Source organism: Octopus sinensis, linkage group LG18, assembly GCF_006345805.1.
Source record: "Octopus sinensis linkage group LG18, ASM634580v1, whole genome shotgun sequence".
NCBI classification, from domain to species: Eukaryota; Metazoa; Mollusca; class Cephalopoda; order Octopoda; family Octopodidae; genus Octopus; species Octopus sinensis.
In genome coordinates, this window is record NC_043014.1 from 38322960 (window position 1) to 38339758 (window position 16799).

The 16799-nt window shown below is 36.7% G+C and overlaps 1 protein-coding gene across 2 annotated transcripts in view; it reads right to left on the bottom strand.

Moving 5' to 3' along the window:
• Positions 1-16799, bottom strand: part of LOC115221509 (NUAK family SNF1-like kinase 1) — a 74702-nt gene that overhangs the window by 55370 nt on the left and 2533 nt on the right. Inside the window, exon 2 of one of the 2 annotated variants that reach the window (XM_029791708.2) lies at positions 16418-16728. In XM_029791708.2, coding sequence (XP_029647568.1) covers positions 16418-16606 — 189 coding nt within the window. In that variant the 5' untranslated portion in view covers positions 16607-16728. Of the gene's footprint in view, positions 1-16417 lie in introns of both variants that reach the window. The other variant, XM_029791709.2, reaches the window with a different exon arrangement.

Here is a 16799-nt window from a genome sequence, read left to right on the forward strand (position 1 = left end):
CAAATCACTCAAGGGAAAAAAAAACTGTGTGTGTGTGTATGTAAATGTGTGTCTGTGTGCACACATACATGTGCTTGTGGTTAAGAGGTTCCTTCTGGGACCACATAGTTTAGGGTTTGGTGCCACTGTGTGGGTATGATTAGCTTATGTCTTCTACTGTATCTTCAGATTGACCAATGTATGGTGAATGAAATTTGGCAGACAAAAACTGGAAGAAGTCCTCTATGTGTGTGTGAGTACAGCTTTGCCTTAATATAAAGGAACAATTGTAAATAAGTTTCATTCTCATACAAATGTTATTTGTTTCCAATCTTCCATGAAAACATGTCCGGTCATGGGGAAATGTTACCTTACCTGGAAACAGATAAGGGTTGGTGAAGCATTAGGAATGGCATCCAGCCATAGAAACCAAGCCAAATCAGACTGGAACCTGGTGCAGCTCTCCTGCTTACCAACTCAGGTCAAACCATCCAACCCTTGCCAGCATGGAAAATGGTCGTTAAATGATGATGATGTATATGTGCATTTGGATGTAGAAATGTGTGTATGTTTGTGTCCCGACCAAATAGATGTAGTTTAGACCCCAGTGTGTTGGCTATGGTATTTTGGTCAATAATTTCATGTAAGATCGGTCTAATTCATGCTAGTATAGGCAAGTAGATGTTAGAAAAATGCTGCTACTGATGATGACTATGTGCATGCACACATACACACTCACTGATGTAAGTACATGGGGAAATAGGAGGGAAACTATTCTGTGTGTGAATGTGTTTTGAGAGCTGGAGTTTTCATGATATTGGGGATGTGAATCCATGACTGTACAAACGTAAATGTAGAACCCTACTCATACACTATGTTATGTGGACAAACAAAATCGACAGATTTTCGTAAGACAAAAATGAACGCACACATGTGCACACACACACACACGTGCACACACCCATACAAAGGAAAAGGTTCCAGGGTCATGTTAAAACGCTGACGTCAAAATATATTGATATATGAGCGAGTGTTAGTTCTTTTTAGCTATGTTCATAAAAGCCTAATCCTTTAACAAATGGATTGGCATAAGCTATCAAAGGGAGGGACAAAAAAGGGATTAGAAGCAATAAGACAGGAAAAACACACACACACACACACACTCGTCATAAAGACCCACCCCTTAAAAAAATATAAAACAATAGGTAAACAAAATGGATTATCAAAATGGGAAGTTGAAACAGATAACTGAAAAGATGGGAAAGACATATGATTCTTTACACATGTACAGGTAACATGGGGGTGGGCGGAGGTGAAAATTACCTGCTTTTCTGGGTTCTTTTTTTTCTTCTTATCATCAAGGTTAGTATACCACTACTACTATTACTACTACTACTACAACCACCACTAATACTACTAACAATAAGGTCATGAATAGAGTAGAATTGTGGTGTTATATGAACTGCTTCAAGGAACATAGCTACCACCCATGCACGTTATTGTTTGCTCTTGGCATTAGCAAGAGTACCCAGCGTTATCTGTGTGTATTTATTTAGTCTTGCAGCAAGATTAGCACCACCCTCTGTTTTTCAATCATCAGACTTGCAGCCATGCTGGGGCACAGCCTTGAATTTTCAGTCAAATGAATTGGTTGCAGGGGTTACTTTTTTTTTTTTAAGCCTGGTACTTATTCTATCAGTTTCCATAGCCGAACCACTAAGTTACAGGGATGCAAACACACCAACATGGGTTGTCAAATGGTGGTGGTGGGACAAACACAGACACACATAGATATCTGCCTCAACAAATTTCATGTGATCCATGCAAGCATGGAAAAGTGGATGTAAAAACAATGATAGTATATTGGATATCTGATATCCCATAGTGGGTTACCCTCACAACCCCTATCTTACTTTGTAGTATATATATATATATATATGTAGGTCCCGGGTTGAGTCGGGGTTAACCACAATAAATAAGGTACTCAATACATAGCAGAGTAAAGTAATTTATTTTATAGAAGGAGCTTCTACAGGACTAGAACTGTTTCATTCAGATGCTTCCTGAAGATTTCATCTGAATGAAACAGTTCTAGTCCTGTAGAAGCTCCTTCTATAATATATATATATATATATATATATATATATAAATATTCTTTTTCACTAGTTTCAGTCAATAGACTGCAGCCATGCTGGAGCACTGCCTTGAAAACTGTTTAGTTGAATGAATCGACACCAGAACTTTTTTTTTTCTTTGTCAAGCCCAGGACTTATTCTATCAGTCTCTCTTTGCCAAACCACTAAGTTATACAGACATAAACACACCAACACCAGTTGTCAAATAGTGGTACTGGTGGTGGTGGTGGGAAAACACGGACATAAACACATACTCACAAACAAACTTCAGTTTGGTGAAGCATTTAGTTAATGCTAACAAAGAAATACTATCAAACAGTAACAGTAGCATTTCGGTGAAAAAGTTTATGAAGGAAGTAGCAAACTCCACAGAGATAGGGTGTGGAATGAAAATTTATGAATAGTATATACTGCATATTATCCTCAGGGAGGGGGGTAACGACTAATGTCATCATGAACCTGACCTTGTATATTTATTTACCTTATCCTGAGATCTAACCGATATCCACCCACTCTCCCTTCACTTCCTGCAAGCCAAAGGAGAACCTGCTTGAAATTAAGAGCATGGACTGAATGTATAAATCTTAGCTCAAAAACAGATCAACGACCCGATGGTGGTGGTTGTGGTGGTGGTGGTGGTGCCGAGGGCCAAGCAGAGATGTAGTATGACTGTTGGTGGGGAGGGGGAAGCGGATCTTAGGTGGACTGAGTAGATTTTGAGAGCAAGAATGGAACAAGAAAACAAAAGTCTATATTAGATCTGGTTGTGGGTACCTCTTCAAATTGGCTCTGGTGCCTTAAAAGAAGATAAAACAAATAACTAGATGAATAAAAGCAAAAAAAAAAAAAGGCGATCCTTAAGATCACATGCTTTGAGGAGGTGAAAATAAGAAAAAAAAAAATGGTATTGATGTTTAGAGAAGCAACAACCAACACCAACCAGACATACATTACAAACACAAGCCATTATTATGATAAAAGTAAAAGAGGAAAAAAAAAAACATAATAAATCTAAATACTAAATTTTAGGCAGGAAGGAAGCAAGCCAAAAATAAATAAAATAAAAACCGTTATAAGCAAAGACATGCTTATTTCATTCAGTTGGGAAAGGCAAATAAGTACTGCTGTTGAGTGTCTACCAAGAACCAATCAAACATGGGACTCAACAAGCTCTCTCTCTCTCCCTTTCGCTCTCTCTCACTAACTAACTAAACCAGTATGCAGCAGGCTGCAAATTCTCTTATTACAAACAGTAGCAAGTGTCTTTTGCTGTTCTATTTACTTAGCAAGCGAGTGGCCTGCCTGCTAGCATGAAAGTATCTAAACAGGGCCGACAACATATATGTACATATATACATACATACATACACGCACGCACATACACAAGTTTGCAAAGAGCATATTCAGGAAAAAGCTCTAGAGAATTTACATATGTCTGCTTGCTGTGTAGTGACGTACTTAGAACCATCATCATCGTCATCAGCATCACCATCAGTAGTTCACGGAAACTATTCCTTGCTGACAGCATCATTTCACAGTCGTGGATCATGTCGGTGACGTCTAACCTTTTAAAGTCCATATCTAACTGCCTTAATTATTTCAGGTCTTCTTTGGCCTACTTCTTTCTATCTCGTATATCAATCCCATTTCGGACATCTAGGTAAATGTGATTTTGTGGCAAATTAACCCTTTTCCAAAGGCACCAGCAATACAAGTAAAGAGAATCTGTTATCAAAGTAAGGTTACTGCTCAGTGCTGACAAGTATCATTAATAATTGGGGAAAAAAAAAAAAGGTAAGCTCACAGGTTCTTTTCATTAGCACACCGGACGAAATGGTTAGTGGCATTCTATCTCCTGAAATTGCTGGCCTTGTGCTAAAATTCTAAATCATTATTAATAATACTCTTATTCTTTTTTTACTTGTTTCAGTCATTTGACTGTGGCCATGCTGGAGCACCGCCTTTAGTCGAGCAAATCGACCCCAGGACTTATTCTTTGTAAGCCTAGTACTTATTCTATTGGTCTCTTTTGCCAAACCGCTAAGTGACGGTGACGTAAACACACTAGCATTGGTTATCAAGAGATGTTGGAGCGACAAACACAGACACACACACACATATATATATATATATACATATATATATATATACATATATATACGATGGGCTTCTTTCAGTTTCCATCTATCAAATCCACTCACAAGGCTTTGGTTGGCCTGCGGCTATAGTAGAAGACACTTGCCCAAGGTGTCATGCAGTGGGACTGAGCCACTCCTGAAAATTTTTTTTAAATATGTGTGTGTTTTGTCTGATGTCCCCTCTCTCATACTTTACCTTCAACACCTTGCATAAAGCTGCCCCCCTCTCCCAAATACACCCACTTTCAGTTAAGAGGGATTTTTCCTTTTTCCTTTATTTACTTTGTCATGCAAGTTACTTGGTAACCATATTAGTGTTGAAATCATGGCGCGGGGGGGGGGGAAGCACCCAACCAAAGAAAAGTTTGACATTGGGTCCTGACACAGCTCTGCAGCTTGCCAGGCCATCAGACTGTCCAACCCTTGGGAGCATGGAAAGCAGATATTAAATGATGGTGATGGTGAGGATGATATATACCATCATCAATTTGTGTCTGTTTCCCATATTGACATATATATGTATGCATATATATATATGTGTGTGTGTGTGTGTGAGAGAGAGTATGGAAAACGAATGCTAAACGATACATACAAAGACTTCAACTGATAAGGAGTAACAGATGGTATTGCGTGACAATGATGCCTTTCCCAATGAAGTGAACTTAGAAGTGGAAGTTTGAAACAGGTTATATTACAGACCCAGGGACTTTATAGTTATTCAGCTGACTGGGGACATTAGAGTGTTATTGGCTCAATGGAGACCTTTTAATGCTCAGCAGACAAAGGGTATCATAGTGCTCTGCTTAGCAGACTGGGGACTTTATAGTGCTCTGCTCAGTAGACTAGGAGCTTTATAGTGCTCAGCAGATTAGGGACTAGGGAGTTCATAGAGCTCAGCAGAAAAGAACCTTATAATGCAAAACAATAAATAATATAAAAGGTGCTGGGGAATATAATTTTAAAGTCAACATAAAAAGGAGAAAGAAACTTTTCTGAATTTGTTTTGTTTTGTTAGTCATTAGACAAAATTTCAACAAGAGCTTATCTTTGCTTAACTGTCTATGTTTAATCAACAATCCAACTGACGCCCTTTGCTATTGCCACGTCATGCCCAGCTTGGTAAAAACAGAGGAAAAGAAGCACGTCATCTCGCCCACGTATTGGCTCTAATGTTATTATATAACAACAGATCTGCATGGCAATGAGGCCAAGAGGCTTAAAGCACAAGTCTGATGTAACCCTTTCACTGTTGAGTGTATGTGTGTGTGTTTGTGTGTGTGTGTGTGACTAAAATTAAATTTCTTAGCAGGCTGCTTGCTACATTCAACAACAGTCAACTAAAAATAACCCACTTTGTTTAGTAAGTCATCAGACGCTAATTAAATAATGACCCTTAGTTTCATTCAGTTGTACAATTGTTGTCAATTGTGCATCACAGGCCTGAGATAATGCCACACCGAAGGGCTTAAATTGTATTAACTTAGCTATAATGGTTGTATGGTAAGAAGTTTGCTTCCCAGTCACATGATTCTGGGTTCAGTCCCACTGTGTGGCACCTTGGGTAAGTGCCTTCTACTATAGCTCCAGGTTGACCAAAGCTTTATGAATGGATATTGTAGACAGAAACTAAAAGAAGCCTACCATATATATATATATATATATATATATATATATAAATTGGTCAAGAAGTGAGTAAACAAACCAAATCCACTCATTGTGAACCCGTCACGTGTGTGTGTGTGTGTGTGTATATATATATATATATATATATATCATGTCACATGATATATCACGTGACCGACCAGACCATCAGATGTTGTTACACATCGCTGGTCACAATGCGTTCGCATTGTTTTAGCTTTCGAATGACGCCACCCCGCTGGCTAAGCGAGCAGGCCAACAGAAGAAAGAGTGGGTGAAAGAGTACAGCAGGGATCACCACCCCCTGCCGGAGCCTCGTGGAGCTTTTAGGTGTTTTTGCTCAATAAACACTCACAACACCCGGCCTGGGAATCGAAACCGCGATCCTACAACCGCGAGTCCGCTGCCCTAACCACTGGGCCATTGCGCCTCCACATATATATATATACACACACATGATGGGCTTCTTTCAGTTTCTCTCTACAAAATCCGCTTACAAGACTTTGGTTGGCCCAAGGCTATAGTAGAAGACACTCGCACAAGATTCCACACAGTGGGACTAAACCTGGAGCCATGTGGGTAGAAAGCAAACTTCTTACCACACATCCATGCTGTGCCTATGGTATAATGTATCACACTTTAACAAGATGTCTTTAGTGTCAGGTGTAAAACTGAAGTATGATGTTCTGAATGTCCTAATGTTTCTAAGGTTGGATATAAAAATGAGGTGTGGAGTGCCACCTTTTAACTCAGGACATAACAGGTGTCACATAGAAAATGTGATACTATGTATTTACATTTCAATGTAGACATCCCAGATTTCAGATTCACATTTCAATCTTGACATCTCTGGTGTCAGGTACTCAGACACACTACTAATCATCCCAGACAACCCCCATCACCCCAAGTGTCAAGTTCTAAAAAAATGTGAAAACCTATTTCTTTACTACCCACAAGGGGCTAAATACAGAGGGGACAAACAAGGACAGACAAATGGATTAAGTCGATTATATCGACTCCAGTGCGTAACTGGTACTTATTTAATCGACCTCGAAAGGATGAAAGGCAAAGTCGACCTTGGCGGAATTTGAACTCAGAACATAGCGGCAGAGGAAATACTGCTAAGCATTTTGCCCGGCGTGTTAATGATTCTGCCAGCTTGCAACCGAAATAAGTCCTGGGGCTGATTTGCTCGACTAAAGGTGGTGCTCCAGCATGGCCAGTTAAATGACAAACAAGTAAAAGAGAGTAAAGAGTATTTGACAGTGTAATCTGAACGTTAAAGGGTTACTTCTGAGGGTCCTTAATTTACTATTTTTGCTTGCATGGACATTCCCTTAAAATCTTATAGGGACCCGGTTGAGAACCACTGTTTTAAACAAAGGTGTCTGCGCCTGTTCCCGTGTTTGCATGAATGTTCAAGAGCATAGTAGATTCATGCATGCAGCTGTGCTTGCTTGCATTGGCTTGCACTTATCTAGAGCATAATAAATTCGCTTGTATATTACTTATTACACGTGAATCTTCTTAAATTTAATAGAACAGGTGCTGGTGTCAGCTCATGTAAGCGTTTATCAAAAGAGAGTAGAGGGACTGCACACCTATTATATATATATAATTTTTTTGCTGGTTTTAGTATGTGCGTGCGTGTGCTTTATTTGTAAAACCAGGAACAGGTTTATATATACTAATGTCACCGAGAGACAGGAGTGAGTGAACGAAATTGAAAGAGAAAGGGCGTCACTGTAACGACGTCCGGTTCAAGATATCCTTGATATGGGGGCACAAAGGAATGTGTGTGCGCGCGCACGAGTGTATATATATGCGTGTGTGTATGGTATATATATATATATATATATATAGACATAAGGGGCAGCCACGCTCTGTAATTATATGGTCTACTAGAGTACAAAGCATTTAACATACATCATGCGATATATATACCTGTACTGTGCTGTCAGCGTCTTTGTCGCTTGGTTTTCGCTTTTCTATATATTTTAACGTGAGCGATTTATGCTGATAAAAGTTTCGGGGATTTTGATTTTAATTCTTTGGTTATAGCTGTTAGACTCTGTTATGGATTTAGGTTAAACTGAAGTGCTAACAGTACTCAGTAGGGGGTTTATTGTTCTGGTATCAGTTACGTTAGGTAAGGGTCCTTTGTGCTTTTAAAGCTTCTCGACGCATTAGATTGTTTGTGGACGTTTAAATCACCTTAAAATATAGCTGAACATCATACACATACACAAATATGCCATAGTACTTTTGCTTTGTAGCCAGCACGGCTAAGGCCATGCTGGAACACAAACGTCAGATCTGAATGTTCTAGTATTTAATTCATCAACTCTAATATAATCAAGACTTCGATGGTTTTTTTTCTTTATTTCCGTTCTAAGACTTTTACAGATGGTTGATGTGGTCTGTTCGAAAGAAATGCATCCGAATAGCTTTTAGAACATCTAAAGAAGAAAACTTCAGTCACATTTTGTCATAATTTTCGCAGACAATCGTATAATACCGAGTATTTAAATGCCCAACTGTTGTTGCATACGGTTTCAATATGCAAGGTGTATATGTGTGTGTGTGTGTGTGTGTGTGTGTGTGTAAAATTGATCGTCTCCTAGATATCTGAAGCTTATACTTATGGAGTAAAATAAATCTAAACACAAACGGAAGAAATACGTTATGCTGTCTTTGTTGATAAAGATGTGGTTGACATAACCAATCTTCTGCCTTTGCAGATATGACTGAGACGGGAGTTTGAGGAAGATTAGCAGAGATAGTAAAAAACGAGGCACAATATCTTGCAGATTAGTTACACCGCCTAGTTGAAATACCCTTGGGATTGATAAAATAAGCATCAGTCAAGTGTTGTGATCAGTGTATGTGTGTATAAATGGTTTAAGTTGACTAAACACTTCCTTTAATGTTTGTAGCTGGTACACAACGTTAGAAGTTATCATAATTAAGGTGAATTGACCGAAACAAAAAGGTAACACTTCAGTTTCAGCCATCTTATTCATGGGGAAGAACAAGGAAGTTTTTGCTATTTCTGTTTCGTACAACGAGAATTATGATTGTAAAAGAAATTTTTCTTTTCAAATTTTTATTTAATCAGTTCCGTACCATTTTCTTCTCCATAAGGTAAATGATAGCTCTTGAAGCTTATTTCAATTTTCCATCTTTAAAGACCCCCCCCCCCGACTTCTGAACTTCAATGGCATGAAGGCAACGAAAGAATGATACAGTTCAATGTTTTTTACCGTTCAGAATTCATACACTATCGGTATTGACTTTTCCCTTTAATACTTTCTAAAATGGGTGATTAACAAATAATAAATATTGACCATAAATATTAGTATTGTCTGCAGTGTATAATCAAAAGAAATCGATGAAATAATGAAAGTGCAAGGCAGACGTGTCAGTTACTTTCGTATATTGTAGGAACATTTACCATTATATCATCTTATCTGCATTAACGAGGCAACAAAGTAGTGTGTACATATATATATATAATACAAAATGGGGCAAGAACGCAAAACATCCGGACAACTAGGTGATACAAAAAGGGACAACAAAACATCCAGATAGACGATACAAAAAACAAGGACGGGTCATTCGAAGCCTTTTATCCTCAGTCAAAAACCGGATCATCCTCGCAATTTCGGCAGATTAATCTTGAGATTGCTCCAATCTGGCCAGCCCCAAGGAAAAACTAAGCTAAGAGCATTCGATTCCTTGGAAAAAAGCATCGAATGTATACGAAAACAAAGACGGAAAACACACGATGTTACACGAATATAAATACAAAAATACAATAAAATAAATAATAACAGGACATATATATATATATATATATAATATATATATATATGTATATATATATATATATATATAGTCGCGCGAAGTGTTAGAGAAAGCAGTCAAACCAACCCCAAACAAAGAAAAAGACACCGGTTCATGTAATCATTGGTACATGATACCTGGAAACAGACTAGACGGTCAGTATTTGAATGTCTTTAGAATAAATCTGCTTAGTCGGGGTTGACATGGGTTTAAACACAAATAACATCTCCCAACAACACAACAATATCAAGTCAACAAAGAACCTTTTTGCAATTGCTCCATCTGCTAGAAATGGAAGCCAAATCTCACTTAAATCACATCCTATTGTCTTCAAAAAGACAACACAATTGATAACGTAGTCCTAGATGTACAATATCTTTTTTTAAAAAAAAGGCGAGGGTGGTTGGTTACGACTTGAAAACCTTTAATCATATGCATATGTCTGCCTATCTGGGCCAACTTGAGACTAAGCAACAAAAGTAATCTTAATAAAAACACTGTTCATTCCTGACCTCCCTCTCCTACCGTATTGTGTCACTCGACCAAAAATGCAAACTGAAATTGAAGGAAAGCAGTCTAGGGCAAAAGTTTGTATGTTAAAAACTTTCTTCCCCTCCACAACCGCCATCTCACCACCAATGAAATTTAAACAAATAACAACGAAAACAATGGGGAAAAGTAGCAAGTGGACAGAAATTGCAAAGCTTGAACCGTCGTGAAATATCCATGACAGTAAGAGAAAAAGAAAAAAAACCCAGAATAATAATATTTAAAAAAAAAAAAAAAGAATGCGACGAAGGAGTGAAAAATAGATATGACGAAACAATGAACAGAAGCTTGGCAAGTTTCTTGAGTCTGTCCTGTCGTGTGTCTAACAGATGGAAATGGGTTATTGTCGTCAGAAGAAAAAAAAATTAACAGTTAAGAGAAAAATAAATAAAGTAACAAAATAATAAACTACCTAAGCAACTAATGAGTTCTTCTTAATTAGGCATGAAGTCTTTTGGCAAGTTTATTTAATTAACTTGCCCAGGGACAAACAAGTTACGCAGACCTCTCTAGTAAGTAGTAAGTAATAATGATGATGGTGATGAATAGTTGGTTGCTGGCCAAAGCTAGGCAAGTGTAATGTGATTGATATAAAAATAAGCAAAAAGCAACAGGAAAATAGCAAGCAAACAAAAAATACTATGCAACAAGAAACTGAAATTTAAAACAAAGAAACCTAAGCCGCGTGCTTGTTAGGTGTGTATGTGTGTAAGTTTCTAGCGCTACGTTGTCCGAACGTTTTCAGGTATTATCGATCTAGCCAACAATAGTAAATAAATTAAATGCATTAGCCAAGATTTTCAACGTAAAATGATATCAAGACACAAGATAGGTACTTATAATTTAACATGATAATAATGATTGTTTCAAATTTTGGCACAAAGCCAGTAATTTTAGTGTAGAGGGTAAGTCGACTACATAGACGCACTGTTCAACTGGTACTTATTTCGGCAGAATTCTGCTTTAAGCACGCCATATAACCCACCCCCATAACTTCTTTATTATTATTATTATTATTAATATTTTTTGAATTCTGGGAAAGATTTTGCGAATTTATATTCTACACACGGGAATTCAGATGACTACGAAAAAGTAAAATTTTTTAAATTAAAACAAAAAATCAGTTAATTTTTCGAATTTTTCTCGGGACAGTCCGATTTTTTTTTTTTAAATTCTGTGTTTATGGGGAGAAAGATATTGAAAAACATCAATCTGTCAGACTGACAGACAAATGAGGAGGATATGAGGTGGTCGTGAAATGTGCTAAAAATAACTAAATAGGCATTTCCAAAGGGACAAAAGATAACTTAACGAATCGAAAGAAACGCTAAGTATTTTGTCCGACGCACTTACGTTTCGGCCATCTCGCTGCCTCAGTATTAATTATAATACTTTATTGACCAGAAAATAAGGAAAAGCGCTCACTACAAAAACTTCCTTCCATAATTTCTCTGTCTACCTTTTTTAAAGATTTTTTTTATTCCAGCGCCGTTGCGAGCGCAACATCACTTGCAGAAAGTGGGCAATATACCACCAGCATTGCCCAAACGACCTGAACATCAGAGTCAGAAATCATCCAAGGCTGGGGGTCACCTCCCATACGCCCTCTGCACAATTCAGACCCACAACACACGAATTCACTGTAACGTAATTTGTTTTCTTCAATAGGCCCTGCTCTATTAAACATTATACCAAAACAAAATCAAGGAAAAAAATCTCATCATCTTCAAACGAAATCTGGATAAATGTCTTCAAGAGATATCAGATAAGCCACCTATACCTGGCTACATTTCAGTCAAGAACATCTCCCTACTTGAACGGGCCATGATACCACAAAACTTGATTTAAAAAATGACTTGACAGATCCTATCAGAGGACTTAATAGATCCAAGTTAGACATGGCCTGGGCCAATCTTTGGCCGAAGCATATCTAAGTTATCTAAGTAATAAATTTTAAATTAAGGAAGTCTTCAAGGATATTTTCATCAACATACATCACGCTTAACGTGTACATGATGTGAAACCCAGATGGTTTTTTTACTATGTTTGGCGGGGGCTTTGGGTTTGAATTACCATAAAGAAGTTTGATCTTTAATTCTTTAACGTCAAATGAAATAAATCTGTTTATCAATTTGAAATTATTTTAAATCAAAGAGAAAACGATTGGAAAGAAACTAAACTAGTTTTCAATATTGAAATTAATCTTTTCTTAATAATAAAGGAAAGCAAAACTGGTTTGTTTCCTTACCACGTAAGGCCCGAAGTATCTTATGATTAGAAATGAAAGTAGATTCGAATAGGAACTGGAACAGCGTTGCGGACTCCTTTCACAAGGAGCACATCGTTCCAATATATATATATTTTTTTTTAGTAAAGACATTGCCGAGAGGCTCCCAGCTAATGTTGAAGTCCCAAAACTGCTAAAAGTACCTATCAAATTCCTTAAAATTGTACGCTACTGGTTAAGAAAAGGTAAAGGGTACTTTAGATAGTGTAGTCTTAGAAGTCTTTAAAATGACGATGATTGATCATAGGTCCGTATAAGCAAGGCTGGCCAGTACTTATTTTATCGACCTCGAAAGGATGAAAGACAAAGTCGAACCCGGAGGCATTTGAACTCAGATGAAATGTCGCTAAAGATTTTGACCGACGAGCTATCGATTCCGCTGAGCTCGCCGCCTTCTCTTGTCTATTAATTATTGATTTCTATTGACTAGACATAACATCTCGTCCTTTCTAAAAACGTTAGCAAGCAATTGATGATGGCTAGGTTTATACAAAACCTAACCATCATCAAAACCTCTTAGAGAACATCGTGGTTAGTTTGAATGACGCAACCCCCATTGTCTGAAATGCAACAAGTCAATTTTGATGAGATTTGAACTCAGAAAGGCGAGAATCCTCTTTCTATTATAATTTCATTCACATATGGAATATTTGTCGGAGGAATTTTCCGTTGAGTAACTTCCTCCGACAAACTAGTTACAATTCCAAAATCACTGTGAAAAGTCATCTCGTTAGGTTGACTCAATGAGTATTTCAAAGAATGAGGTATATTCGCTAAAAATGAATTGAAGTTGCTACAAATACCCGTATTTATTGCTCTCTAGGAAGACGACAAATACAATCAATTTCCATCTTTCTCCAGTAGGGATTCAAGCTCATACCTTTGCAATTATTTCCCCCTAACCTCTTTACACACGCAGAAAATTTATCTTGAAATGAGACGAGGAAACGAATGCCCTGGTGTTTATGCTTTCCTCAAACAAATCCAGGAAACAAAAGCTGAAACAACTTTAGAGGATGCAACAAGCATATATATATATATATATATAATCAATTAACGGTAACTCGATCGGTAGAAAAATTCATTCACTAAGGTCTCTCGGGGTGACTCACTTTATATCTTGCTGTCAACTCTGCAAGTACTAAATAATTATTGACACTGTCTGTAGTACGAGTCTAAGTACTGTTATTAACCCTACAATAAATATTATCATTATCTAAACGAATTAGGTCTTACTTGATAGTCCTTACCATGTAATAGTATCAGTCAAATCACACAAGACAGACAGACAAGACACAGACGTTCGTTCACTCACTCACCAACACACAATATAAACATATATAGTGTGTGTGTGTGTGAGGGGGGCAGCTGGAGATAACAAGTAAACTAGCTTGATGATGATGGCGAAGGAAGAAAAAGGGAAATAGAAATGACTTATAAATGTGAACCTCTTTTATGTTATACGTGTTTGTGTGTGTGAAAAAAAGGGAGAGAGAGAGAGAAAAATATGAATGGATGGATGGATGTGTGTTAGGGGAAAAAATAAAGCTTGCAACCTAATGAAAATATTTTTAAAGAAGAGAAACTTTCGCTATCTAGTAAAAACAAAACTCCAGATTTATGTGTGTGTGTGTGTACATATATATATATATATAAATATCCGCTATCTAGTAAAAAATAAACCAACACTCCTGTCACAACCTGGGACCTTGAAGACTGCTTTAATGCAAGAAAGTATACTAGTCCCTGAATATTTTATATTCAATAAGACAATCAATACTTCATTTCATTTTACTATATATACTATATATTCTATATTAATATTATAAATAAAACATTTAAAAAAACAGTTGGAATTCCTTTGAATAATATACATATACATATATATATATATTATATATATATATACATACATAATAACAAAGGGTAAAATTAATTAAATAAGAAGTAATCAATAATTTCACCAAGTAGAATTCGGCATGAAAAAAGGACCATTTCATGGTAAACTTAAGTAATACTTAATAATTTAGGGTTCAGCAAAGTTTTGCTTTACCACATACCGAAGTTTAGAAATAGCAGCCAAAAAACGTTAGCTATTTCTCCTACTCTAAAACGGGACATATATAAATACATACATATACAAAAATATATATATAATATATATAATATATATATATAGATATATATATATATATATATATATGAGAAGTGATCTTAGAGACGGAAAGGAGCTGTCAGTTAATTGGGTGACAAGGAAGTGAGTGGATGTTATGCTTGTGGAAAAGGGGCTTATTACGAGATAGCCCGGTCGGGCCCTCAGGCAACAGGAGATATTATGAATGAATGACTAGCTTAATGAATGAACGGTTTCCAGGTTTTGTAAGTACAAAGTTATTACAAGCGACTTCGTACAAGCTTGTTCTGCATTAATATAGTAATCACCAACATATCGACAACTACTTTTTCTAGTTTTGGTTTGTTTGTTTTTTACAAGTGAACGACGGTTTTTGACTGAGAGATTTTTAAATATTAAAGCGAATAAACGACACAAATCAAACGAAACTAAAATAAACTTTATGAACACCATAACCAAGTGGTACTACTAGCGAACAGTGGTCCCGGTGTGCGCACTCGCGCATCTGCGCTAGCTAGCTAGTCGTAAGTAGTCGATCCTACAATGACTTTTTAACTCTAAACCTAAACCCTAATTTTTTAACCCTAACCCTAGATTGTTTATAAAAATAATTTATTTACTTAGTTTTAAAAATTGTAGGATCGACTACTTACAACTAGCTAGCGAGGACCACTGTTCGCTTGTAGTACCAACCAAGTTACGTACGATTGAAAATTTTCTCAAGTTAAATTGTAATTAACTTGTGTAATACAATTTTATCTCATTAACAACGTGGATATGATCAAACGGAACAGAGTACGTGTGTGTCTGTGTGTGTGTATTTCAATTATTTTTTCCTGTTAAAATGTATTTATCATAGACGAATCTTTTCATTAGACATACGTGTAAAAATATCTTGCGTATTTATCCGCAAAAATAAAGACGAAAATTAAATTAAATCTATTCTTTTGCAGTTCATATTCATGCACAAATATGTATATGTGTGCGCGAGTAGAGAGAGAGAGAAAGAGGGAGAAGTAGTCATGTTTGTCTGGAGTCTAGACGTTCGTCAGATGAATACATTTCCGTAAAAAAATACTTCAATAAGATGCTTTTCCGATCCAGATTTATCAAAGGGCTATATATTTCCTGCACACAGTCAAATCAGTGAGTTCAGAGTGGAGCACTAGTTAGATAGATGTTTAGTACTAAGTTTAGTTCGTACCTACTCTACTATGTACATATATGTATATATACGAGTGAGTGTGTGTGCGCACATGTATCTGATGGTCGGTAGCAAAGAAAAGAACGTTAACAAATATTGCAGCTAAGAAATAAAGCCGAGCTCTCATCTATTTAATGCTTTTTTTTTAAACCTGTTTTTTTTTCTTGCTGAATAAATTTAATGTGATATAGCTAAAAGCTGATATCGATGAAAATGAGATAGAGATGGAAGATAATGGACATTGTCCGTAACCGCAGCTTGCTAAAACTACTTCGAACCGTATTAATAAATAGCTTGATCTGTTATAAATCAGTAAATCTTATATTTTACTTTAAAAAGGAACTACAGGCTTCTTAGCAGAATAGAAAAAATAATTTTCAAAGCTGAATTTGGGTGGAAGAATTCTTAGAAGAGTAACAAAGAAAAAAATAATAATAGTATAATTAAATAAAAATGAGGATGACGAAAATCGGAGAAGTACAATAAAATAGTTAAATTACAAACCTTTTCACCAGTGCTTTTTTCTATAGCCAGCTTCACTTTACCATAAGTACCTTCTCCTATCGTTTCCAGCATTTCGAACCTGTGGCGAAGGTTATGTCTGTGATTATGAATCACAGGTCGGGGGATAGCAGTAGTGGTCTGTTCAGCTACCATTGTTGCTTCTTCATCAATTGAGTTCTTGGCAGGCATTATATAAATATGTGTTTGTGTGTGTTAATTATTAAGGATAGAGAGCGAAAGAAAGAATGTGTGTCTGAAGAAAATGGGTGAAGAAGAATCGCGAAAATATTCAAAGATGACCGGCTTGCTCTCTTATTATTATTCTGCAGCAATTTGGTGATGCCTTCTTTTGCCACTTGCTGATCGTGCGAAGTAGCACCTT